The 27,334-nt window shown below is 35.9% G+C and overlaps 1 protein-coding gene across 1 annotated transcript in view; it reads left to right on the top strand.

The window, feature by feature from the left end:
* CASP7 (caspase 7) overlaps positions 1-27,334 on the top strand; it is a 55,507-nt gene that overhangs the window by 24,252 nt on the left and 3,921 nt on the right. The window contains exons 5-8 of the mRNA XM_031949359.1: positions 22,609-22,757; positions 24,044-24,172; positions 25,826-26,001; positions 26,263-26,392. Of these exons, the coding sequence (XP_031805219.1) occupies positions 22,609-22,757; positions 24,044-24,172; positions 25,826-26,001; positions 26,263-26,392 (584 nt within the window). The remainder of the gene's footprint in view (positions 1-22,608; positions 22,758-24,043; positions 24,173-25,825; positions 26,002-26,262; positions 26,393-27,334) is intronic.

Raw genomic sequence — 27,334 nt, forward strand, 5'->3', positions numbered from 1 at the left:
GGAGGTAGCTTCTGTTATTATCTCTATTTTACAGCTCAGGAAACCAAGACAAACAGAAGTTAAATAACTTACAATCTCATAGCTAGTCATTCATTCATTTATTTGTTTATTCATTTTGGTTTAAGACATTTGGGATTAAGAGACTTGCCCAGGGTCACACAGCTAGTAAGTCTTGCCTCAGAATTTGAACTCAGGACCTCCAGACTCCAAAGCCAGTGCTCTATCCACTGCACATTTGGCAGCCTCAACTAGTAATTTTCTAAGGCTGGATTTGAACTCGGGTCATCTTGACTCCAGGTCCAGAGTTCTAGTTACCTAGCTACCTCTGCTTTTGTATAGTGAGTGCTTAACGTTGTTTTGTTGAGTTGTGTGAAACCCCAGTTGGGGTTTTCTTGGCAGATTCCTCAGTGATTTGCCATTTTCTATTCCAGCTCATTTTGCAGATGATGAAACAAGGTTAAGTGACTTACACAGGGTCCCATAGTCAGTATCTGGGGTTGTATTTTTAACTCATGTCTTCCTGACTCCACGCCCAGCACTTTATCCACTGGTGACCCAGCTGCCCCAACCTGAAAGATGCTTAATAAATACATTTTCTTTGCCCTCATCCTCTTCAGTTTTCTTTACATTAAAATGAAGGGATTGCAACCAATACTCTCCAAAGAGGGGTGAAGAACCTTTTTTCTGCCAGGGACCATTTGGATATTCATAACATCATCAATGGGCCATACAAAATTATCAGCTTAAAGAACTCAAGCAGCAAGAGGTTTTTGTCCTCAGCTTTCAGCTCATCCAAGCCTGAGGTTGCCTTAGTTTAAGGCTCATGTGCCAGCCATTGCCCATCCCTGCTCTAATGTGTCTCCTACCTCTAAATCTATAACCCTGTTACCTAACATGAACAAAGATGGGTATATCCTGGTATAGGTGGGGAAAATAAATTAGGCTGATTAGAAAAGAGGATGGGTATTGCCAACCAGAGGGAAATAAGGTTTACTAGAACAGGTTTCCTTCTTAATTTGGAGGGATCTCAAAAGTCAACAACTGACTGAAGACTTGGCAGGTAGATGATGGAGAGTCTTATAAAAGTACAAATTTGTACTCATAAAAGTACAAATCTTGCCTCACAATATAAGGTGAAACAGGTAGAGTCGGTTGGGAAATCAGAATTATTCAGTCTAAGCCTGAGCTCAAGGTTAAAACGAAACAAAATAAAATAAAAATAAACTGCTCTTGAAAAATCGAGGGTGTCCTCAAGTTCTGAACCCCAATGCTGTGCTAGAGCTGAGAGCTTTGTTTGTGCCTCTGGTCTGCCAGCGTGCAGGACAGGAGAGGAGTTAGACAGGAGAAAGAAGATTCATTTTCAAAATGGACAAACTTACTATTTTTCAGGTACAATTTCATATCAAGAACTCCTTTTTTTGTCCCCAGTATCATTTTGGGGGAAAGTCCTTGATTCTACCCCTTTCCCACAGGGTTACTTAATAAATGCCACTTCATTTTTCTTGTGTGCTGTGATTTTGATTCTCACAGCTAAGATGTGTTATATATAAACAAATCTCTATAGAAAATGTGTTATTTGTGTAATTATGAGAGAGATCCAGGTGGTCTGCCTTCAGCAAAAAAAAAAAAAAAAATGTTATTATAAAGAAATAATGCCATTAGAGTTGGAGGGGGGAAAAAAGAACAAAGAGAACAGATGATATTTGACAGTTTCCTGAATCAGATTTTGGAAATGTACCTGAGAATGCCAATGCAGATATGTGATGGTCTGGGTAGTACTGAGAGTGATGTCATGAATAGAGATCATTTTCATTCTTTCCAAGGAAATATGAATATACAAGCAAATTTCATAACATTCTAGAAGTTCAAGCCTATTTTTTTCCTTCTTATTTTTGGAGGCAGGTGGGGTAAAGTGACTTGCCCAAGATCACACAGCTGTTTAATGTCTGAGACCAAATTTGAATTCAGGGCCTTCTGACTCTAGAATTGGTATTCCATCTACTGTGTCAGCTAACTGCCTTGAGTATGTTGTTTTTAAATATCAATTGATAATGATTTAATTGAGAGGCACAGTAGATATTGAAGGGAAGGCTATCTTTGGAGGATCTTATTTTAATCCTGTCCCTGACAACAATTAGTTGTATGACTTTAGGTATATCACTTAATTAAATCACTTAAGTCCCACTTAGTGGGACTAGTCAAGTCTCTAAAATTTAAATTACATCTGCCTGAATCCAAAGATTTCCACATCTGAAGTTCCCACCCTTTGATGAAATCACTGTTCTGGGCCACACCAAAACAAACCAATCTCTCCTCACCAAAGCCTTTATTATAATCTCCAAACTTAATTACATCTGATTTGATAGAGAAGAAAAATTTAAAACCATAGCAGCTCTGCTTAATACTAAATTTCCAGATACTGAATCTTAAATCTTTGTAATTATGGACAGCAAGAAAATCCGTTCTGCTCTCCTTCCCTCCAGCACCATCCCTTGAATTTTGAATTCTGTGTGAAGTATGAAAGAATAAAATTAATAAGAATAAGGCATTGTCCAGGAATTAAGCAGTCCATAAATAGACATATAGATATGCTCAGACATATAAATAGGATATTCAGTATATTCAGCAACCCAGAGCCCATGGGTGGAGATGTTTCTCTGCCGAGTTCTGAACAAGTATTTAGGACTTTGCTGTTGTTCCATCAGATCTGCAACCAAATTTGGCTAGGGGTAAGACTGAGCATGAAAGAAAACAATTCTTCAAAAATTCCTTGAGTACTAATAATGCAAGCCCTGTGCCAGTGTAGCAGAATAGAATCCACTCAATTCAACAAACATTTTTTTAAGTGTCTGTGGTTCTAGGAGGACCATATAGCCATTAAGTATCTGAGGCTGGATTTGAACTAGGACTGATCTTCAACCTGGGGCTTCCCAACTGCTCCCTTAGGCTAAGTCTTAAAGGAAGCAAGGTAATATATTTACTTTCTAAGAGGAAGATATAAAGAAGAGATCATCCTGATCATGATAGACAGCCAATACAAAGGTACAAAGATGGAAAATGGATTATTGCTAATGAGATCAGTGAGATCATTGGGGAAAGTCATTTGTAAGGAGAACAGAAAGATAGGAAGGGGCTAGATTCTAAGAGCTTTTAGTACTAGACAAGGGACTTTATATTCTTTCCTAGAGGTAGCAACAGCATTGGAGCATCACATAGTCCTCCCTGAGTGTTAGGAATATGAGCTTGGCAGTTGTGTGACTTGGAAATGTTAAACATCCGCAAGTAACCAAAGGAGATATGAAGAAAGGGCTACAAATCAATAATCAATAGTCAATAAACATTCATTAAGTGCCTACTATGCTCTGGGCACTGTGCAAAGCTATAAGGAAGAAAACATTATTTTGGGATAAAGAGATCCAGTCAGGAGCTAGGGGGTTAATTTGTCTTGTTTTTTAGTTATAAAGGATATTAAAAACTTTTTTGTGTGCTGTTGATCCCTTTAGTAATCTGCTGAAGCTTCTTATTTTCATAATAATGTTTTTAAATGCATAAAACACAGGATTACAAAGGAAAACCAATCATTCTCACAGTTCCCCAAACATTTAAAAATCCAGTTCACAGACCTTGGATTAGGAACCCTCTGCGCCATGGATTCCTACATCTAAAAAAATGTGCACATGAAAGAATTCAGCAAGCTTCTCCTGTCTCTCTCTTAAAGACCAGTCTTCTTTCATGTGGGCCAGGGATGGGGGATGCTGTGCTGGGACTTTCCTGCCTGTCAGCAGAAGTAGCAGCCCAACTCTTTGTGACCCCAGTAGCTCACTGGAGCTGATAGTGTGAACAATCCTATGGAAAACTCCAGCATCTCTTTGTCTCTCTTGTCTCTATCTCTCGTCTCTCTCCCTCACACGTACTCACACCGCTGATTCAATCACTTTGCCGGGTCTCCGTGTACGGTGTGGGGTTTCCTGCCCAGACCTAGCCCTGAATATGCTAAGTCTCTGAGAGCACCAAGGAAGATCACTTGCCATCCCACACAGAGTGAAATCTCTTTCCAATGCAGAGTGGAGTGCTTTTGGAGGAAGAGCCTAGGTACTGAATTGATAACCCTTTTTCTGTCTGTCTCTTGCCCTTTCTTCCATTTGGGTGGTAGAGAGGTCTATGGGAATATCATCCATTGGAATGTCAACAGCCAGGAATGAATCATCCCCAAAGAATCTGGATGAAAATCTGGGTAGGAAAACCAGAGTTTTTGGTTCCATGTGAAATAATTCTGGGGAAAAGGGTGCCTGGTGCTGTATTTACTTTCATGCCAATGAGAGGCTAAAAACAGACATGACTTCTAGGAAGGAGCTGTAGAGGATAAGTGGGAATTTACCAGTGGGATTTAATTTACTGCCTGATGCAGAAAAGCATCCCATAGGCCGGAAAGTACCCATAGAATAACACAGCAGAAATCTGTAAGAGGATAAAATCTACATTGATGATCTCTTTTGATGAGGAAATTATGCTCATGCCCAGAGTTTTATATATAAATGTATTTTGTTGAGCCTCCAGGAATGGAGCTCTATTTCTTTGCTTTTTCTGCCCCCACTTCCATCCCAGCTATCTCACTTTCTGAGAGGCAAAGCAAATCTAAGAAGATCAAATTCTGCCTCTGATATACATAATGTATAAAGGCTGGGCAAGTCATATCATGCTGCGGTCTTACTATAAGCTGACTTATTTTGCCAACTGCTTAGACTAAGGACATTGGAAGTGCAATTTCTGTCTTATCATTTGGAAAGTGAACATATGTTCCACTTCTGTGATGTAATCTGGCATGATTATGTATATTATTAGTGTTCTAATCATAATTAACACATGTATTATAAATATTATGTATGTTTATTAGAAATAGTAATTGATATTTATTGAATTATATTAGGAACGGAGTCTTCACTTTTTGAGTAAATGGATTCTTAATAAGTCAGAATTTTTTTTACACATATTGGTTTTTTACTAAATATTATGTTATTATTATTATTACTCTAACACAAAACTGAGTAGTCTACTCAACATACAAGCTTTCAAGGGTCAGAAACACTGACATTTATGGATAGATGACTAGATTGGAAGTAAATAAAACTTAAAGTTCATCCTCACTGCCTCAAATTGAACTTCTGTGAACCTTGCAGTCTTTAAGTCCTCTGATAGCACCTAGGAAATGAAAGTAATGGTAAATAGGAATCCATATTTATGCACAAGGTAAAGTAAGGAGAATAATAAAATAATTATACTGAGACCCTCCCTCTAACTAGGTTTGTGCATTGGGCGGATGTCCTTATGGAAAGGCCCAAAGTGCCCTAACTCTGGTACCAGGACCTCACATTGAATCCTATCCCTTTGGTAATCCTCTATGATTTTAGGCATAAAATTTAACCAATCCCCTTGGACCTCAGTTTACTAATCTGTAAAAGACCAGATGGCCTCTGAGATCCCTTCCAGCTCTAGGTCTATGGTCCTGTGGTTAAATGAACTCTAAAATAGGAGCATGGTTTAGTGGCTGGAGATCTAGATCTGGAGTCAAAAAGATCTGAATTCAAATACTATCTTAGATACTTACTGGCAGTGTGACCTAGGCAAATCACTTAATTGCTTTCTTTCTCAATTTCCTCATCCTTAAAATGTGGGTAATGATAAACCCTTCTTTCCAGGGTTGTTGTGAAAAAATATTTGTAAAGATCTTTGCTAACCTTAAAGCATTATATAAATGCTAGCCATGGTTATTATTAATGTTATTGTTCAATTCTAATTTAATCTCATTCATTTAGAAGTCAGGATGGTATTAGCTCATATGAGAAACTTTCATTCATCACCTAACATGTCCTTAGAATGAGTTTAAAAAAAAAAAAACCTTTAAATAAGATCACTGTGTAAATGCTTCTAAGAAATCATAATTTAAGAATACTCTTACCTGAGAAGCAGCATGATGGAGGGAGCTGACCTTGATTTAGGAATACCTGGATTCAGATTCACTTCTAGCACCTCTGGCAAGTCATTCTCTGTGCTCTTTGCAATTCTCTATGACTCTTATGTTGTAAGGTATCAACCTGTACTCGCTGAGGGAGTTTCCTTAGTGAAATCAAAGGTCTAGCCCCACTTTCTTACCCATTTAATGTGAAAAGAAAAAAGAAATTGTATTGACGAAATTTCTTTTTTCTAAAAAAATTAATAGCAACCAATTCCCAAAATTTCAAAATGCATAGCCTTAGGGAGGGCCCAGAGCTTTAAACATAAAGCTCTGGTTTATTATGTTCCCCACATTAATCTCCTGACTGATTCCCTCCTCCCTTCCCCTACAGTCCCTAATGTGATGACCTTGGCAAAGGGTTTTCCTTCAAAATGCAAGGCAGGCAAGATAGAAGCTAGTGCCACAGACAGAAAATTATCAGAAGCAGAAAATAGAAGTGAAGTGAGCAGAGAAATCTGAATCTAGATCAAATATATACTGGTACTAATGACCACTTTCTCTTGCTTGCATTTTTCATGATTCTTTCTTGCTCATGTCGGTAACACAAATGTGATGATAGCTTATTGGAGTTCTTGCAGAATGATTTTCAAGCGCTCTACAAGTGTAAGAGATTAATATGGATGAGTGGAAATAAAACTTTAGGAAATGCCATAATGAGGTCTCTACTACTTTTAGCAAAAGTGAGAAAACCTTCTGTCTGTAACAGTACTTGAAGGGCAAACCCAGCCTTTGTTTGAGGAGGTTAGCTCAGGTATCCTGTGTGTACAAAGTAAGTTTTCAAAGCTCTTCCATCTTTGATAGGAAATCCAAACAGCAAGCTGGGCTGGAACACCTGATTTTGTTTTTGTTTTAATCCCTGCATGTCCTAGAGGACGAAGTTCTGTGACTGAAGAAGGTTATTACCTGGGTCTTTGAAAGCTGCTTATTTCATGCCGTCAGAACCCTGCTGTGCCCTGCAGTTCAGAATACAGCCATCTTTCTGCAGCCAGCTAATTAATCAGTGCTATCTCCTTGGAAGTCTCTGATGCTATCTCTTTAGAAGCCACTGAGGCTGTTGCTGACCATTAGAGAGAGTTCATCTGATTATCTGCTCAGCAGCCCTAATTAATTACCAAACCAATGCTAATCTTTATTAGCAAATGGAATGGTCAGTCCACCGTTCTACTAATTGCATTTACCTTCCCTGCCTTATTGAAAGTGAAAATTGTTCCTCATTATTAAAGACTACATGCCCTGCTATTAAAGTAAGCACCAGGTGGTGTGGTTGTGGGATGGTCAACAGCATCATCAAACCTGGATGTGGTACTCGCTGAATGGTTACTTGGAAACAGGGTGAAATCATGATTAATTACATTTCAAGCATGACGATGTTTTTTCAAAAGATTTCAATGGTATCATTAAAGTAATTTCATTGACATGTTACATTAGGATGCCGCCACAGGAAGAATATTTAGTGTGGAATATTCTTTTTCATAAATTCCTCATACACTCATTCAAATTAATTTGACCTTGCTATAAAAAAACATTATGAAAAATCCTGTCCTGATAGATCTCTCAAACTACCTTTATTGATGGGTTTGTGGAGTAGACTAAGGCTGGCTACTGCAGCCTTCAGTCTCTGGGCTTCATCTCTGTAGGGTTCTATCATTCCCCTACGCCTATTCCTACCATCTTGTTGTTGAGTTGTTATCACACCTGACTCTTTGTAACCAGATTTGGGGTTTTCTTGGCAGAGATACTAGAATGATTTTCCATTTTCTTCTCCGGCTCAATTTACAGATTAGGAAACTGAAGCAAACAGTTAAGAGATTTGCCCAGGATCATATAGCTAAAAAGTGTCTGAGACTGGATTTGAACTCACAGGTGGCCCGGCACTTTGCCACCTGGCTGCTTCAATATATACATACATATAGGGTACATATACACAGTCCCAGGATGAGGAAGAGTGGAATCAGCACAACAGAACTTGGGACTACAGGGGAGTAGGGATCTTGGTCACAATTCTAAGGAAAAAGAGTTCTTGTAGTCAGTCACTTACAGGTAAGAGCACAAGCCAAGAGAGCAGTGACCACATCTCTCCTTACATCATACCACCTTGGAAGAACTGAGAACTTATAGATCTCCAGAACTAGCTGCACAAAAACCCTTGGGACAATTGGGGAAGGAGGATAGGTTTTGGAGGGCTGTAAAAGCCCTTTTATGTTATGTCTAAGAGACATTCAGGAGCCAGGAGCCAAGTCCAAAAATATCAGGTTAAAATTCAAGGAATGAGCTGGTAAAGTGAGCAAACAACAAATATGCCCTGACCATTAAAAGTTACCATGGTGACAGAGAACATCAAAGTACAAAGTAAAAAAAAAGACAACAAAATCAAAACTCCTTCATCCAGAGTCTCAAAAAGATATGTGAATTGGTCTCAGCCTGGAAAAAAATTCCAGGAAAAACTCAAAAAGGATTTTTTAAATCAAATAAGAGAGATATTTTAAAATGGGGAAAGGAATGACAGTGATGCAAAAAAAAAAAAAAAAATTGAAAAAAGTCAACAAGGGGACATAAAAATACTGAAGAAAAAATGTCTTGAAAATTAAAATTGGCCAAATGGAAAAAGGTATACAAAAATTCACTGTAGAGAACTCCTTAAGAAGCAGAATTTGGCTACATGAAAAAAGATGAACAAAAAATTTTATTAAAGAATTCCTTTAAAAGTAGAAGTGACCAAATGGAAAAGGATGTACAAAAATTCAATGAAGAAAATAATTTCTCAAAAATTATAGAATTGGACAAGTGGAAACAAATGACTCCATGAAACATCAAGAAACAATAAAACAAAATCAAAAGAATGGAAAAATATAGAAGAAAATGGGAACTATCTCATTAAAAAACAAGTGACCTACAAAGGAAGAAGATAATTTAAGAATTATTGGGTTACCTGAAAGCCATTTTTTGAAAAATAAGCCTAGACATCATCATTCAAAATTATCAAGAAAAACAGCCCTGATATACTAGAACCAGAGGGTAAAGTAAAAATTAAAAGAATCCATCAATCTTCTCCTAAAATAGATCCCAAAATGAAAATTTCCAGGAACATTTTAACCAAATTCAAGAGCACCTACGACAAAAATAAAATATTGCAAGCAGTCAAAAAGAATTCAAATATTATGAGCCACAATCAGAATAACACAGGATTTAGCAGCTTCTGCATTAAAGCATAAGAGGAATTGAAATGTGATATTCCAAAGAGCAAAGAAACTAGATTCACAATGAAGAATTATCTGCATAGAAAAACATAATAAAATCCTTCAGGAGACAAAATGGATATTCAATGAAATAGAGGACTTTTAAGTGTTCCTTATCAAAAGACCAGAGCTGAATAGAAAATTTCACTTTTCAGTACAAAACTCAAGAGAAGAATAAAAGGTAAACAGTAAAAACAAATCATAAGGGATTCAATAAGTTAAACTATTTACATTCTTAGGTTGGAAGATAATATTTGTAACTTCTAAGGATTTTCTAAATGATGATTTACTAAAAAAAAAATAAAATTATGGGGTGAGAAAGAAAGAGAAGAGGAAAGGGAGAGGTTGAATGGAACAAATTGTCTTATAGTAGATTGGGGGAAGAAGTAGTCAGAATCAAAGTATTTTTGAGGTTGGATAAGGTGAAAGAAAAGAGAGTAGGATAAATGAGGGGAAATAGGATAGAGGGAAATACTATTAGTAATTATAACTATTGAAAAATAACTTATATCAAGTTTCTCTGATAAAGGTCTTGTTTCTCAAATATATGGAGAACTGAGATTTATAAAAGCCATTCCCCAATTGATAAATGGTGAAAGGATATGAAAAGGTAGTTTTCAGACAAAGTAATCAAAGCTATATCTACATTCATATGAAAAAATGTTCTTTATCACTAATGATTAGAGAAATACAAATTAAAACAGCTTTCAAGTACCATTTCAGACTTTCAAATTGGCTAATATAACAGAATGGGAAAATAACAAATGTGTTGGTGGGGATATGGGAAAATTGAGACATGAATGAATCATTGGTAGAGTTGTGAGCTGAACCAACCATTCTGGAGAGTAATTTATAATTATTCCTAAGAGGCTATATAAAATTGTGGATATCCTTTAACCCAGCAATATCACTACTAGATCTGTATCCCAAAGAAAAATTGTTTTTTATTTTTAAAGATTTACAAAAATATTTACAGCATCTGTTTTTGTGATGGCAAAGGATTGGGAATTGAGGGGGTGCCCATTAGTTAACAAAAAGTTGAACAAATTGTGGCATATGATTATACTATTGTACCATAAGAAATGATGAACAGGATGCTTTCAGAAAAATCTGGAAAGACTTACATGAATTGATGCAAAGTGAAATGTGTAGAACCAGGAGAAGATTAGGCAGAGTACTTGGCAGTAGTATACAACAATCAACTTTGAATACAGCTATGTGAATACAGTGATCCAAGATAATTCTGAAGGACTTATGAAAACTGTTATCCATCTCCAGAAAACTGATGGAATCTGAATGCATTTTTTATTTTATTGGGGGTTTTGGGGGAAAGGAACTGTGTTTTCTTTCACAATATAGTCATAGACTGCACATATATAGCTTATATCAAATTCCTTGCCGTTTTAATGAGAGGGAAGAGGAATAAAGGAAAGGAGGAGAGAATTTGGAACTCAAATTTTTAAAAAATGAATCTTTAAAAATTGTTTTTACATGTCATTGCTGGGGGAATAAAATATTAAATAAATATATATTCTTTAAAAGTCCAGTTGTTATTTGAGATATGTAAGACTCAGGAAAGTAGTTAGGACTAAACAAATAAATCAGAATCTGTATAGGGATAGTTGAAGCCATGAGGACTGAAAAAATTACTAAGTGAAATACTACAGAAGGAGCAAAAGAAAAGAATTAGGATGGAGCTAAAGGGGACTTCCCTGGTCAACTGGTATGACCTGCATGAAGATTCAACTAAGGAAACCAAAAGTGATTTGTCAGAAAGGAATTGACTCATAAAGAAAACATCACAAGTTTTAATCAGATACCACAAGCCCTTTTTTTATTTTGGATTGTTTTTGTTTATAATGAATTATAAATTAAGGGAAGACATGAGTCACTGAGGACAAAATAGAATGAGGACCTTGATGCCTTCTTTTCTCCATCTGTAAAATGGGAATTATAATAACACCTCTTATACAATGTTTTTATGAAAAGAAACTGAAATAACATCTGTAAAAGGACTTTGAAAATTTAAAGTACTATGTAAATGCTAGTTTTTTTTTTTTAACCAAGTGCCATTTATGTAAGAATTGGAAGAGATTGCAGAATTAATTTAGTCAAACTCTCTCTCTTGACAGACAAGGAAACAAAGATCCAGAGAAATAAAATAAATTGATTAGTTTCTCCTGTAGTTAGTAACTAGAACCCACCTCTCCAGGTTTCCATTTTAGTGCCATTGTCCCCATACTATCACGCTACTCACTTAAATATCAGTGTTTAAAAGAGAGGAATAAAGAATACTAAAAAAAATGGGGGAGGAAAAAAGAAATAGAATTAAAAGGAAAGTGATGAAGAATGATTGTTCCCTGGGGTTGTATGAAAGGCTGTCAAACAATGGTAGAGACCGGGGATAATTTATTTTTATTTTTCTTCACTAATTAGGTTTCTGTTTTGGTAAAAAGTCCCTTTCTTCCCCCTAGCCCTACCTTTCTGCCTCCCGTAGGCAAACAAACTTATTGACACTGCCTTAAGCTGCCAGGATATTATGTAAATGATGAGTTGACACCTGTTTTTAAAATTCTGTACCTTAGAGGTGCCCTATTAATTGGATTAAATGAAAATAGATCAAACAGAAAGGAGAGAGGAAGAGGAAGAAAACTAATCAGCACAAACAATGCTAAGTAGTATATTTTTAAAAATGTTTTTCAAAAGACAACAGCCCTGGTGTCTACAAAATAAAAGGAGTAACAGTTGTTTTGATGAATTCTTATTAAGTGCTTTCCTAATGTTTTTCCCCTATCTCCTCTTAGATGAGGCTTAATAAGGTCTTGTCTAACATTGCTGCAGCAAGCAATAGCAGAATTAAAAATAAGATTTCTCTCCAGGAGACTTCTGGCTTGGACAGAGTATGATTTGATGTAAATTTCACAGTCAGAACTCTCTCACCTGTCCACGGTCAGACCTCTGAGAGAGGCAGAAATTGGGGAAGGGCTGCAGCTCTCGCTGATCTTGTGACAGTCTCCTCCCCGGCCATTCTTTTATTATATGCTGTGCCTGAAAACGTCCAGCAGCCTGCAGTGCAAACCACTGCTCGGACAGAGCAGGGAGAGGGAGGAGGGAGAACATGACAGGAGGGAAGGCAAACGTCCACATGTCACCGAGACAACCACCTGGAGAACCAGAGCCTGAGGAACTGTGCTGATGGGCCCCAAAGCAGCCCTCCTCTGGCTCTCTCATCTCCTGTCTCCCCTCAGTTCTGTCGTGGCTGGGGTTATGAAGACTGATCCAGAAACTCAGCCAGCTCGACAGTGATGTTGCTGCTACCTTTCTTCACTGAACAGCAAAATGTCTTTGAAATGAGTCTCTGGCTCATTTAAGGTTTTATGCTAAGGAAAAGTTTACAGGTCTAACCTAAGCTGATCCAAAGCATATTGGACCAGTACCGGCATTTGGGCCAACCCAGACACCAATAAGACAAGAAGTGTTCCTGTCAAATGATGCTGAGTAAAATGAACAGAACCAGAAGATCTTTCTACACGGCAACAAGGTTAAACGATGATCAGTTCTGATGGACGGGGCTCTCTTCTACAATGAGGTGACTTAAGAGAAATTCCATGATCTTGGGCTGAAGAGAGCCATCTGCACCCAGGGAGAACTGATTGTGGATCACAACATGGCATTCTCACTTCTTTTGCTGTTGTTTGCTTGCATTTTATTTTCTTTCTCATTTTTCTTTTTTGATCAGATTTTTCTTGTGCAGTAAGATAATTATATAAATATGTATACCTATACTCGATTTACTTACATTTTTACCATGTTTAACATTTTTTTAAAAAGACATTGTCCTGAGGTTTGGTAGGAAGGGAAAAAAATTTTCTACTCTCTATCTTTAAAAAAAGAAAGAAAGAAAGAAAAAGACGAAGACGTGTTCCTGGGCTGTCAATCCATCAGATTGTATCATTTCAAGTTAGGTCATCTTGGACCAATCATTGAGCACTTTTCCTAGACCAGAAACTTTAAATGTACCAGGAATAATTATAAAAAGATTCCTTTTTTTTTCTTTCCAAAATTAACTCTGTTCTATGTTGTAGAGGAAAAGTAAAATGGTAACCTTTTCCTCCCCCTCTTTGAATTCAGGCTCAATGAGCAGTCTTTCTGTATAATCCAATGTAGCTTCAACACAGGACGGCAAGCCCTCCACTTTATGCTGAATGACCCTGGCACAAGTCTGTGAGTTAGTGGTATCCAGTGGTCATTTTCCCCAGAAATTATTTCTAAGCCAGCAGATAGACTGCCACATGACCATACCCCTACAAAAGGTAGAATTATATTCTCTCAAATTTTGTGTTAAAATACTTAGGCTCATTTTATTTATATGTAACTGAGACCTCCAGAATGGGATCTTTTGTCAGTCAGTAGGACTTCCTCAAATGCTCTAACTCTGCCCTCAAAGAATTTAAAATTTATAGTGAATTTGGAACTGAGTGAAATGACCTGACCCAAAGACTATCAGTGAATGCAACCATGTCTCAAGAGAAGTCTTTGTTGGAATATCCCCCAGAACTGTTTTTAGACCATTCTTTTTACTGGTTCTATCAGTGACTTGGCTGAAGGCTAGAATATTCTTAAGTAAATATTCAGAACTTCAAGCTAAGGAGGTACAACTCATAATGGATCCAATAATAACAATTACTCCCATTTTTATGTTTAATAGTTTACAAAGCATGGGTCATAGATTTAGAACTGGAAAGATTTTCATAGATATCTAGTCCAGAAGAATCAAACACATGACCCACAACAGGGTGCAGATTAAAATGAAATATTTAGGCAAATAAAAATATAACTAAATTATAATAAAAGACAAAAATACAATAAAACATAGATAATAGTACATTTTTAAACTAAGTCATTGTGTGGCCCTCAGGTATCTTTATATATGGCCCCCATTTCTATTTGAATTTGACAACATTGGTCCAATCCAACCTGTTTAATTTTACAGATGGGCAAATTGAGGTTCAGAAATGTCTTTGATCCTTGCCCAAGATCATTCACATGGTATTAAATGGCAGGGCAAATATTCAAATTCAGGTTTTCAGATTTTAAATCTGGCCCTATTTTTACCATGCCATGCTGCCTCATTGTAATTCTGTGAAGAGACAATTAAAAAACATTATTTTAAGGTGAGGAATCTAACAATTAAAGATAGTGACTTGCCCAAAATCATATAGCTCATGTTCTGGGACTTTGAAAAGCTAGAATAATAGGACAAATCTAATAAGATAAAGTGTATTAACAACAATAATAAATGTAATTTCCTATACAAAAAAATTAATCTGTACAAGTATAGGATGAGGAGAAAGCATAATAGGATGAGACATAAAAATTTGTGTGAAAAGTTCTGATATAATTTGATCATGAACTCAATATGAGCCAACAGTATGAGAGTCTAACTTTAAAAAACAACTAATGAGATCTTAGGATGTTAGAAGCATTATGTCCAGAACAAAGGAAATGATTATGAAACTGTGTTCTAGTTAAATACATCTGGAGTATTATATTTATTTCTGTACTTTGTATTTTAAGGAAAACATTAACAAGCCAGAATGCAATCAGAGGGTGCTAAAGGGACCAGAAATCAGGTCATAGGAAAATAAGTTGAAAGAACTTGGAATCTTTAATAAATGGCATATTGAATTCAGGGAACTATCCACAGAATGATAGATTTTCTAACCAGAAGGAACAGTAGGGACCATATATTTCAGGCCAGTCTATTTTGAACATAGAGAATTTGAACACAGAGAAGTGATTGAACTAAGTACCTTTGAATGTCCCATACAATGCTAGGATTCCATGATTTTAATAGGGATCAGAATTGGACTTGTTATTTCATTAGAAATGGGAATTCTAAAATGAGGAAACTTTCTCTACCAATGCAGGTCAGCTCCTCCTCTGCAATTTATAGTCTTAAAGCTTGATCTAGAGTACTAAAAGGTTAAGTAATTTGCCTAGGATCACACAGCCAATATGTGTCAAGGGTGGAATATGAATCCAGGTTTTCCTGGCTTTTAGACCAACTATCCTCTTTTATTTTATGCTTCCTTGATAATGATTTTAATATTAGGACAATAATGTTTGAATTTTGAGTCTGACAGAATGCATCCATGTGGAATGGTCTTGATTTTAGCACATCAAATCTTTCCCTCTGAAAATTTTTTCATTTGTTTCCACTTATTGTGTTTCATATTTGTCTTAGAAGGTGAAGAAGGTTAGTGCTCGAAGGATTTAGAGATCATTTTGTCCAATTCTCTACTTTTATAGGGGAAGAAACTAGGGGAAAGAAAGGGAAACTGACATCTAAGGTCACATTGACCAGCAAGTGGTACAGCTCAGTCTCAAGTCTTCTTAATCCTAATCCACTGCTTGTTGAACAAAACTCTTCTATTTCTGTCTATTATTACCTGAAATTCTCTGGGCCATTAGCCAAAATTAAACGCCAGAAACAAACCTTTGTTTACAAGTTTGTTCCCCCAATTAAAATGTGAACTTCTTGAGCACTTGAGAATGTCTGTCAATTTTCTGTTTGAATCCGCAAGTACTTGGCACATAGTATATAATCTATGCTTTTCCATTCCATTCTCTCTGACTATTTGTGTGAAGCTTGGCTTCAGGATTTCCTCTCCCAGTTATTAATGGTGTTTTTCCTAAAAGTTTCTCTCCTTAGAAAAGAATAGATTGGGATTTCTGACTACCACTCTCTCCCAGAACCTATCAATGGGCTTGGAGAAATGGTTGTCAATTGTGATTTTGTTTGATTTTAAGGAAGGTTTTTGATTTTTAATTCTGGAATGAGGAAACATATTAAGTTCCTGTATAAAGAGTAGAAGTTTTGTTTGGGGTCAGGATAGGTAGAGAAAGTCCTTTTACCTGTCTTTTAAAAATTAACCTGAGGAAAAAAGCATTATTTCATCTTTAAAACAAAACAAGATTAAAAAAAAAAAAAACCCTACATCCTTTTGGTAATTGTGGAAACTTTTTTCTTAAGCGATTTCCTTAAATAATAACTGTATTCTTTTTAAATAGTAGCTGTATTTATTTCTGACTACTTGATTAAGTAAATGTTCTAATAAAAAGCACGATCATTTTTTTTCATGTTGATTGTGTCTGAGCATGTTGTTCCAGTGACAATGTTGTTCTAATGACAGATAGTTTTAGGTTTTGTTGAAATTGAAATTCAGTGGGTACTAATGGCAGCCTCCTTTTAATCATATACCAAATGCTATTCAGATACTAATGCAGTTTGTTTAAAAAAATCATTGATGATGCATTGTGACTCTAGGCTTTCTCATACACACATGAAGTAATTCCTCCTTTTTGTAGGGCATCTTTTGACTCTCTAAAATGTTATGCTTGTCATTAGTTTATTGCATAAATTATAACTTTTCACATACTACATTAGGGTTGCAAAATTGAAACAGCTATTGTTTTGGGGATCAGAGAACAGCTCTGTGTAATCACAGGAGCCCTGTTGTATGCCTTAGGAAGTAATATAAGATGTCTTAGACTCAGTTCAGTAAACAAAATGATTTCCATTCAATCCAGTTGATTATAAGCGCCTACTATGTGCAAAGCATTGTATTAGAAAATGGGCTGACAAAGACAAAAATGAAACATCCTCTGCCGTCAAGGAACTTGCATTCTACTGGGGGCACACAATATGAACACAAATAGTAAAAGGTAAGGAATGAAAATTCAATAGTGAACAGATTAGGTACGGCATCCTGGAAGAAATGGCACCTGAGCTGAACCTTGAAGGAAGATCCAGATTCTGAGATGTGTTGTTTTGGTGGGGAGGTACATTTCAGGTAGAGGAAGGCTTGTACCAGGTCCAGAGGTAGAAGATAAGTCTTCCATTCAAAGAGCAGTTTACAAGCCAATTTGGCTAGGATGTAGCTCATGAAGGGGGATTGTATAAAATAACGCTCCAAAGGTAGTTGGGAGCCAGATTATGTAGGGCATTAAAAATCAGGTTAATAAAAAGTCAGGCTTCAAGTCAGAAAGACCTCTGTTCAAGTCCTGTTTCATTCACTTGGTAGTTGTATGATTCTGATCGTATTTAACTTCTGAAAGATCAGCTTTACTTTTCTCATCTATAAAATGAAAATAACAGTACTTGTATTACAGATTAGGATCAAATGAGAAATAAATTTATAGTGCACTTTGCTTAATATGCTACATAAGTGTTTTACTACTATTATTGTTATTATTTTAACTGGTAAGCTTGGGGAGAACAAATGATGTCTTTCAAGTGAGGGATTGATAAGTCAGACCTATGCCATAGGAAGATTTTTCTGGCAGCTATATGGGAGATAGATTGGTGAAGATAGAGAACAGAATGAAGGAGCTCAATTAGGAGAATATTTTTGTACTCCTAAAAAGTTCCCTAAAATAGTATGATAGTTACATAAATGGGGAAAAGAACAAAGATATAAGATTTTAGAGTTGAATGACAAAATATGGCAACCGGTTGAATAATCTATATCTTGTGGTGAGAGAAGGTATGTTAAAAAACAGACAGGAATTAAGGATAACTTTGAGATTACAGAGCTGAGTAACTGAGAGAGACAGCACTACTGTGCCTTCCATAGAAATAGAAAAAAATGAGAGAAGGGTCATCTTCCCAGGGGAGATATTAGAGATATTGAGTTTAAGATTCTGATGAGATTTCCAGAAAGAAATATTCACAGGCAGTTCAATAGTGGACTGGTATCCTCACTATCCAGAATGAGTTCCTAGTAGATTGAGGATAAGATTTTGAAGAGAACATGAATGAATGTTGCATAGAATGATATAACTTAAATAGAATGTAATTTGCATCATGTCCAGGAAAATTATCCACATTGGTGAGATTACAGATCCATTAAAAATGTCTTTGCTAAGAGGTTCAGGACAGTCTATTATAATTTTTTCTTAAATTTTTTTTTTTATAAACAGGTTTTCATTTTCCTTCTGTCTCACCTGTACCCACTTAAAAAAGAGAGAGAGAGAAAATAAACCACTATTAAACAAATATATATATACCATATGTCTCAAATTGTACCTCTGTATCTGGAGGTATGTCATGTTTTATCATGGGTCCTGTGGATTCACTGTTTATTATTGCATTCATAAGAGTTATTAAGTGTTTCAAAGTTATTTTTTTACATTATTGTTATTGTATAAATTGTTTTCCTGCTTCTGCTGTCTTCACTCTCCATCGGTTTATTCATATATCATAATTGTTCAGATATTCCCTTTGAGCTACTAGGAATATTTTGGTTTGTGAGTCCTCTTCCTCCATTTCTTAGACCTAGTATTACTGAGTCGAAAGTTACAGTTTATTCATTTTGGAGGCATGGTTCCAAATTCTTTCCAGAATGAATGGACCAATTCAGAGCTCTTCCAACAATGCCTGAATATATCCATTTTCCTACAATTCCTTCAGTAATTGTCTTTCTCCCTTTTTTGTCTGATAAGTTTGAGACTTAAAATCTCAAAGCTGATTTAAGTTGCATTTTCTAGAGTTAGGGGAGCTTTTGTTTTTCATGTGGTTATTGATAGCTTGGACTCCTTTTGAAAACTCCCTTCCTATCTTTTAATTATTTATTGGTTAGAGAAAATAAAATATCATGCTCAGAGGAACTCTGGAACTCACAAAAGTCCAAACCAAGAGACTCAGTTATAAAATGAGTTGTCCAATATCTCAGAGATAAAGTGAATGGTACAGTCAGAATTAGACTTTGAACTCACTCTGCCTTCTGGACTGGGACACCTCCATTCAATATACCATGCTATAACAGACAGTAACAGTAGCTATCATTGCAACCTTAACCTGAACGGGGGACACTAAGGCAGATGAGTTTATTGACTAAGAAGCAACAAAGAAACACATTTTTGCCTCCTTTCTACTTTGTCCTGACTCATAACAACACAAATCTCATTTTGTTGCTCTTACTGTTCTTATGACTATTGCTAATATCAAGCTGGAGGCTTGAATTCAAAAGCTGAATATTCTCTAGTGTTTTGAGCTTCTTTGCTTTCTGAGGTTTTAGTCCTTTTTAACATTAATGTAGAAAACAATGTGCTGAGACCCCAGAATATCCTAACACGTGACAGGGGAAAAACAATGGGAAAGAGTAGTATAGATGTATGAGTGAATTGTTTTTGTAAGGAGAGTGCATTCTTTTTTTGCTTATCTGAGTTGTACATTCCATAAGAATTAAAGCAATTATCTAAAAACAAATCAAGTCATGTTGAGGGTAAAAGTCTGAACCTGTGATTTCATTGATAATAGAAAGTTCCTAATCCACATGTGCAAGAAGGTTTGTGGCAGCCCTTTTTGTAGTGGCAAGGAACTAGAAACTGAGTGGATGCCCATCAGTTGGAGAATGGCTGAATAAATTGTGGTATATGAATGTTAAGGTATATTATTGTCCTATAAGAAATGACCAGCAGGATATTTCAGAGAGGCCTGGAGAGACTTAAATGAATTGATGCTGAGTGAAATGAGCAGGAGATCATTATACATAATAAGAACAAGACTATATGATGATCAATTCTGATGGACGTGGCTCTCTTCAACAATGAGATGATTGAGGCTAGTTCCAATGATCTTGCGATGGACAGAGCCATCTACACCCAGAGAGAGACTGTGGGGAGTGAATGTGGACCACAATATAGAATTCTCACTTTTGTTGTTTTTTGCTTGCATTTTATTTTCTTTCTCATTTTTTTTTTTCTGGTTTGATTTGATTTTTCTTGTGCTGCAAGATAATTGTATAAATATGTATGCATATATTGGATTTAACATATATTTCTACCATGTCTAACATAGATTGGACTATTTGCCATTGAAGGCAAGGGATCAGAGAAGGGGGAGAAAAATTGAAACACAAGGTTTTGCAGGGTTAATGTCAAAGAATTATTCATGCATATGTTTTGAAAAATAAAAAGCTTTAATTTAAAAAAAAAAGAAATTCACTTAATTTCTCAGTGCTTTAGATTAGAGGTTAAAAACACTTAGGCCTCGATATTCTTATGTTAAGAAGATTAAAATGCATTTGGGAAATATATAATAAGATAAATAAATATATAGTAAAAATCTAAATAGCATTACATTTTAAAACTAAGTCAATATATGGCCCAGAAGGGTTCTTATGTATGTACTAATGGCCTCTATTTCTATTTGAATTTAGCCACTGCCATAGACAACTTTATTTTAAATTATGGAGAAGTTGACCATTTCGTTTGGTAGAATAAATTCCCTACACCAGTGAAATCACAAATTCAGACCAAAAGCAAAATAGAAAAAAGTAATCAGTAATGGAGTTGGTTACACGACAAAATGCTATGATTTCATGCTTATTTTGGTCCAATGAACTTCAAACATATCTTTGGGTAAAAGACATTAATATTTAGCTACATCCATATAACAAATAATAAATGCCAATGTGATATGGAAAAATCATTGGACTGAAAGAAGACTAATAATGAAATTTGGGATAACAGGCTTAGTTTCCTTTTATTTTGTGTGGATTTCTATCACTACCCACTAATTTGTCATCCTTCCAGCAAATGTAAACAAATTAACATATTGGCCATTTCTAATAATATCTATTTATCTGTACTTCTAGCCCAAGGCAGGAGGGACATACTTGTAAAGTCATAAATTTGAAAGCATTTCAAGTTCCTTTCCTTCTCTGTGTTTTCATCTGTAAAATAAATGGGTTGAATCAGATCCTTTCTTCCAGTAACGATGTTTTTCTGCATTATAAAATTTAAGTCAGTTTTTAAGTGTCATTAATCACTTAAGACATCCAAAGCATATAAAGGTGAGAAACACAGTTTCTGTTTTCCTGGACCTTAAATAGGACCTGATGTGTACAAAATTGAATGCAATCCAAAATAGGGTGTGATAGAAACAAAGGAAAGAAAACTTTCAGTTTGTGGGAATCTTAGCCTGAAGGGACAAACAGAAATTAACAGATATATATGAGTATTCTAAGCATGTATGATTGCTTAAAAAGAGAAGAGATTGAGATCAAGTGACTAGTAGAAAACTAGAACATAGAATTAATTAAGGGAAAGTAAAACTGGAAAGGTAAATTTAAAGCAAATTATAGAAGGATTTAAATCCCTGGTTAAGAAATCTGCATTTTATCCTAGAGGCAAAAGGGAACCACCAAAGGTTTTTGAGCAAGAGAATAACATGGTTAAACCTGCACTGAGAAGATGATTTTGGTATCTGTAGAAAGGATGACCTGGGAGATGGAGATCCCAGAAACTAGAAGATCAATAACTAAGAAGTGAAGAGAACCGCAACTACAGTAATAGCCATAACAGTGGAGATAAGCAGAATCTAAAAGACTTTGCAACTAATTGCAAATGGGGAAAGAGAAGAGGACCAAAGTATCAGAATAGACTTGGGTTACATCAACAGAAGTAAGGAAGTTATTAGGAAAGGTGGAGTGGATTTATGAGGTAAAATGATGAGTTTAGGATTCTGTAGAAATCCCACTAGAGATGTTTAGTAGATAATTGGAATGGGGGCTGATGCCATAGAGAAACAGATTATATGGGCAGATTTGAGAGTCATCTACATAAGATGATGATAATTGGACCCAAGGGGACAGGTAAAATTACTGTGTTGGAGAGTATAGAGAGAGAAGAGCCCAGATCCCAGTGCATAGACTTCAGGAATGCTCATGGTTTAGATTTGGAGGATGGAAATGGGAAAAGAAAGGAGAAGAAGAAAGGAACCAGAAAAGGACTGAGGAGGATTTGTCAAACTGGAAGGAGAATAGAAGCCATGGAAAATGTTTATCTGTGAGGAAAGGCTGTTGCACAGTATCAAATGCTAGAGAATAAGGTAAGATTTCTCATACAGTCTGTGTTTTAAATTTTTATAGGACTAGAAAGCATCCTGGGGTTGGGAACCTACCTTTATTTTATTTGTAATATCTTTTTGTCCTTTTAATATGTTAATTAGGCATCAATCAACAACTATTAAGCTCCTAATGTTTTCTAGGTACTGTACTAGATATTAAGGATACAAAACTAAAAATGAACCATGAGTTCAAAGCAGTGAGCTTTTTGAGAAAGGGAATATCTTTTGCCTTTCAAAGTTGAACCCAATACCTGGCACTTAGGAATTGCTTATTGAGTATCAACTTCTATCTTCACACCCAAGTTAATTTTTCTGCACAGACAGACATATTGGTGGGCTAAAAGTCCATCATGCAGGCAGACAGTAGAGTAGGGAGCCACAGAGGTCATGTCTTTGTTCTTTCAGAGCCCCTAATTGGCTTTTTTGTTTGTTTGTTTTTTCAGTAAGAAAAAGAAAAATGGAACAGAGAAGTCAAACCAATCTGGGCATGATCATAAGCGAGTAGTTGTGCCCAAATTCCAATATAATATGAATTACAAGAAGGTCGGCAAATGCATCATAATAAATAACAAGCAATTTGATGTTAAAACGGGTAAGTCTTTCTTAAATAAAAGCCATATGAAGTTTGAATAAAGCAACTGGGAATGTCCAATCTGCAAGAGACTTAAAGAAATAATAAAGATAATGTTGAGTTAATATATGTAAAGTGCTTTGCAAACCTTAAAGCACTGTGTAAATGCTACCACCATTATCATCACCGTCATTTCATCTGGGTGCAAATTCTAGTTTAGACACAATAACTTTATGCCCATCAGCAAGTATGGGGTTCAGTTCCGCATCTGTACAATAAGGGGGTTGAACTAAATGGTCTCTGAGGTTTAAATCTGGATGCAAAAGTTTCTGAAGAGAACTAATAAACAGTAAATTCTAGCTTGTGGTCCTACCCTGTCCAATAACCAATCATTGGCCTGGACTACTAAAGATTTTCTAAAGTCCTTTGCATAGATTCTCTCCTTTGGTCTTCAAAACAATCCATAAAGTAAGGTTGTGCCCGTGTGAATATGTTCCTTTTGCAAATAAAGAAACAAGTTCTGTAATTTACCCAAGATTCAAGAACTTCAGTGCACATTTCCTAACTCTCATGTCAACTGTTTCACCCACTATGTCAGAAATTAGAGATTAACTTCTAACTTTTTAAAGTTAACAGCTATTTAAAGGATAATATCTTAGAATAAAATACCCTACAATCAAGATATTTATTTGTTAACAAAACCCCCTCTAATAGCTAGTGTGAGATTTTGCTCAGAAGGCTCACACAAATAGATTTTTATTACAGGAACTGTGCAGTTTTGACCCATGTTGATTCAAAGGGATTTCCTCATCTTTGTTGGGTTGAAAGTGCTCTGATCAATTTAAGTTTGGTTTTTATTTTGTTGGCTCTTTTAAAAGTTTGGCCTTTCTAGGCACCAAAGGAAGAAGTAAAATTAGAAATGAATGGCATTCAATATTAGATGAGCTCTAGCTTGATTTCATATTCCTGCCAGATTTGAGGCTATTTGGAAATGTTTGCTGATAAATTTGTTGGATAATAAATAAATAAGTGGTTAATATTGATTATTAATATTAGTAATAAAATATTAATATTTGGGGGGTTGTTTGTTTTTTGCTGAGGCAATTGGGGTTAAGTGACTTGCCCAGGGTCACACAGCTAGGAAGTGTTAAGTGTCTAAAGCCAGATTTGAAATCAGGTCCTCCTGACTTCAAAGCTTCAGTGCTTTTCACTGCACCACCTAACTGCCCCTAAAAATATTAATATTAATGATATTATATATAATAATAACAATTAATAATTATTGATTGGTTCTCTTCCCACCCCAGGTATGGGCACAAGGAATGGCACAGATAAAGATGCTGAAGGACTATACAAGTGTTTCAAAAACTTAGGCTTTGACGTGATAGTCTATAACAACCGCTCCTGTGTCGACATGCAGAACCTGCTCAAACAAGGTGGGTCTATCTGTCTTTCTCGTGTGTGTGTGTGTGTGTGTGTGTGTGTGTGTGTGTGTGTGTGTTTGCAACAGGGGCTACCATAGAAATATGTTTTAAGTGGCTCCACTTATATAATTGATGCTGTGTTGCTTGCTTTCTCAATGGGGGGCGGGGGGGAGTGAGGAACAGGAGAGAATTTAGAGCTTATAATTTTAATAGGTGAATGTTAGAAATTTTAAAAGATCATATTGGAAAATACTTAAGAAAATTTAAAAATACCTTTTAGCCAAACAGAGAGAGTGATTACCTTCCTTACTTTTATTACTTAATTTTTCTTATTTTTTTATAACCTACCTTATTTTATAAAATAACCTAACTAGATTGACTAGCTGACCAGTATTTAGCCTGTTGGCAATGATAGTGCTGGACTTGGAATCAGCAATCCCTACCTTCAAAATCCCACCTCAAACACTAGTTTTGTGACCATTGTTCAGAAACACGAGGTACTTTTGCCTCTCCTGGGAGTCTCAAAAAGGATTAGGGTACAGTTATGAAGCAATATGATATAAAGTGAAAGTCAGAAGTTAGCGAATTCACTCCATTTTAAAATGATCTCTTTTAAAGAAATTTGGGGATATGGAGAAAGGCAAGAAAATGGAAAAATAAGGAATGCTTATCTTTAGTGGACTTGGGAAATGGATTAAGACCTTTATTGGAAGCATGCAAGTGAGAGAGATCAGCCTCCTTTTTATACAGCAGCAATCACTTAGGATTTCTCTATGTCCAACAAAATATTCAGGCTGGTAGAGAAGTCACAAGGAAGCTAAATGGTGCAGTGGATAGCGTCCCAAGACTAGAGACAGGAGGACTCATCTTCACAAGTTGAAATCTGACCTCAGACACTGGACAAACCACTTGACCTTGTTTATCTCAGTTTCCTCATCTGTAACATGACCTAGAGAAGTAAATGGCAAACTATTCCAGTATTTTTGTCAAAATAATAATCAAATATGAAGAACTGAAAATGACTAAAAACAGTAACAGTAGGAAAGTCACTGCTAATGTTATAAAATAATAGATCACATCAGGTTTTAAGGCAAGCCATATTTAGGGACAGAAATCTGTTATTTTTATTCAGATCAGTGTGGTTCTGAATGGCTTTCCTTGTAATATTTGCTACACTCCTGAGAAAGCTGCAGAGTTCTTTCCTATTAATATGGCAGATTGACAGTATTCTAATTATCTTTGATTGCATTGGTAGTAGAAATGAGAGCAAGATATCACTGAACTCTTCTTACTTTAAAACCTAAGTAAAGTGGTGTTGAAAAAAATATTTTTAATATTGTCATATATCCCTACCACCTCTCAAAGTCTAAGGTATCGTATATTATAATGGAAAAAGCTCTGCCTTTTTTTTTTTTCTGTACCCACAATCAGACAGTATATGATAGACAGGGAGGAAAGGCTGAGAATGAAGAAAATCCAACTATCCATTTATTCCAACATTTTCACTGGGACTACCCACCTTCTCTGTGTGCCCACCCATTCAAAAATAAATACCAAATCTGAAAAAAATGTTAATTGTTCTGGGGAATTGGTTGCTGTGGAGGAAAGACTGGAAGGCCTGAATGTTCACTCATCTTCTTGATGTGAATCATTTGTTAATTGTAGTTTCTCAAGAGGATCATACTGATTCAGCCTGCTTTGCCTGTATCCTGCTGAGCCATGGAGAAGAGGATCTAATTTATGGGACAGATGGAGTGACCCCTATAAAAGATCTGACGGTCCACTTCAGGGGAGATAAATGCAGGAGCCTCTTAGGGAAGCCCAAATTATTTTTCATTCAGGTAATGGCTTTTCAAAGTCAACAAAGTTAGAAAGAAGAGAGGCACTTGGACTGTATTCTATCCATGTATTTATGTTTGGGTTTTAAAAGGTTGGGGAACCCTTTTGCTTTGGTGATAAGTACATTAGCTCCTTCACTGTGTGGATTTTGTGGAAATAATTTTCAATGCTTCCATTTTTTATATTCACCAGAATTTGGTAGGGGGCCAGCATACTAGTTCTAGTTTCAAACTTTGTTGGATGGATCTTGCTTTGGTTTTCAGGCTTGCCGAGGTAATGAGTTTGATGATGGAATCCAGACAGACTCCGGACCCATAAATGATGCAAATGCTAATCCTGGATGCAAGATACCAGTTGAAGCTGATTTTCTCTTTGCCTATTCCACAGTTCCAGGTATAAAATTAAATGTACTGTCGAATGTACTATTTCAGGGCAAAATGTCAGGTTAAAGGTGTTTTCACTAAGATCTGTAAACGTTTACATAAATGGAAATACTCTCATGGTTTTGTTTGTTTGTTTGTTTTATTATTATTAAGTTAGATAGCTATAGGAATAGGGACTAGATCTGTGGTAACAGTACCATAGGGAATACCTGAATGAAAAAAATTCCCTCTTTCCTATACAAGTTCTCTGCAATTTAGAGAGTTCCTTAGACCCAGCCTCTTAAACTGTAGCTTGAGACTTCATGTGACGTCTCATAACTGAATGTGAGGATTACAAAATTATGATTTATTATTATTATTAAATGTTTGATTTCTGTACCTGTTATATAGATATAGATATAGGTATAGATAGATAGATAATATAAAAATTTCTCAGGTCTCAAGTGGAAAAAAAATTTAAGAAGCCCAGGATTGGAGCACCAAGAAATTGTTATGATTATTTAGTAACTCAGCTAAAATTAATCAAAGATGGCACTGAAATTGAGACCAAATCCACATTCTTAAAATGACTCAGGAAGCCCCTCTGATGGACCTTTGATGAGGCTTTTAATGTCACAGGATTTAAGAAGTTTGTGTGTTGGAGCATTTGGACTCAGGGGAAGCACTTGGATTCAAATTCTGGAGCTGCTACTTACCACTTGTACCACTCTGATGACTTGTATCACTCTTAATTTTTCTTGAACCTCAGTTTCTTTATCTATAAATCTCTAATGTCCCTTCCAACTCTGAATTGTGGCAAGGTGATCATATAATTTAATCCCCTTTTCCTTCTTCTCCCTTTTCCTGGCCATGAAGGCCATAATATGGTAGAAAGAACATTGGATTTGGATTCAAATTACCTCAGCTCTTCTGCTTACCTCTGTGGTCTCAAACAAGTCATATTACTCCTCTG

This window comes from Sarcophilus harrisii, chromosome 2, assembly GCF_902635505.1.
Source record: "Sarcophilus harrisii chromosome 2, mSarHar1.11, whole genome shotgun sequence".
Lineage (NCBI taxonomy): Eukaryota > Metazoa > Chordata > Mammalia > Dasyuromorphia > Dasyuridae > Sarcophilus > Sarcophilus harrisii.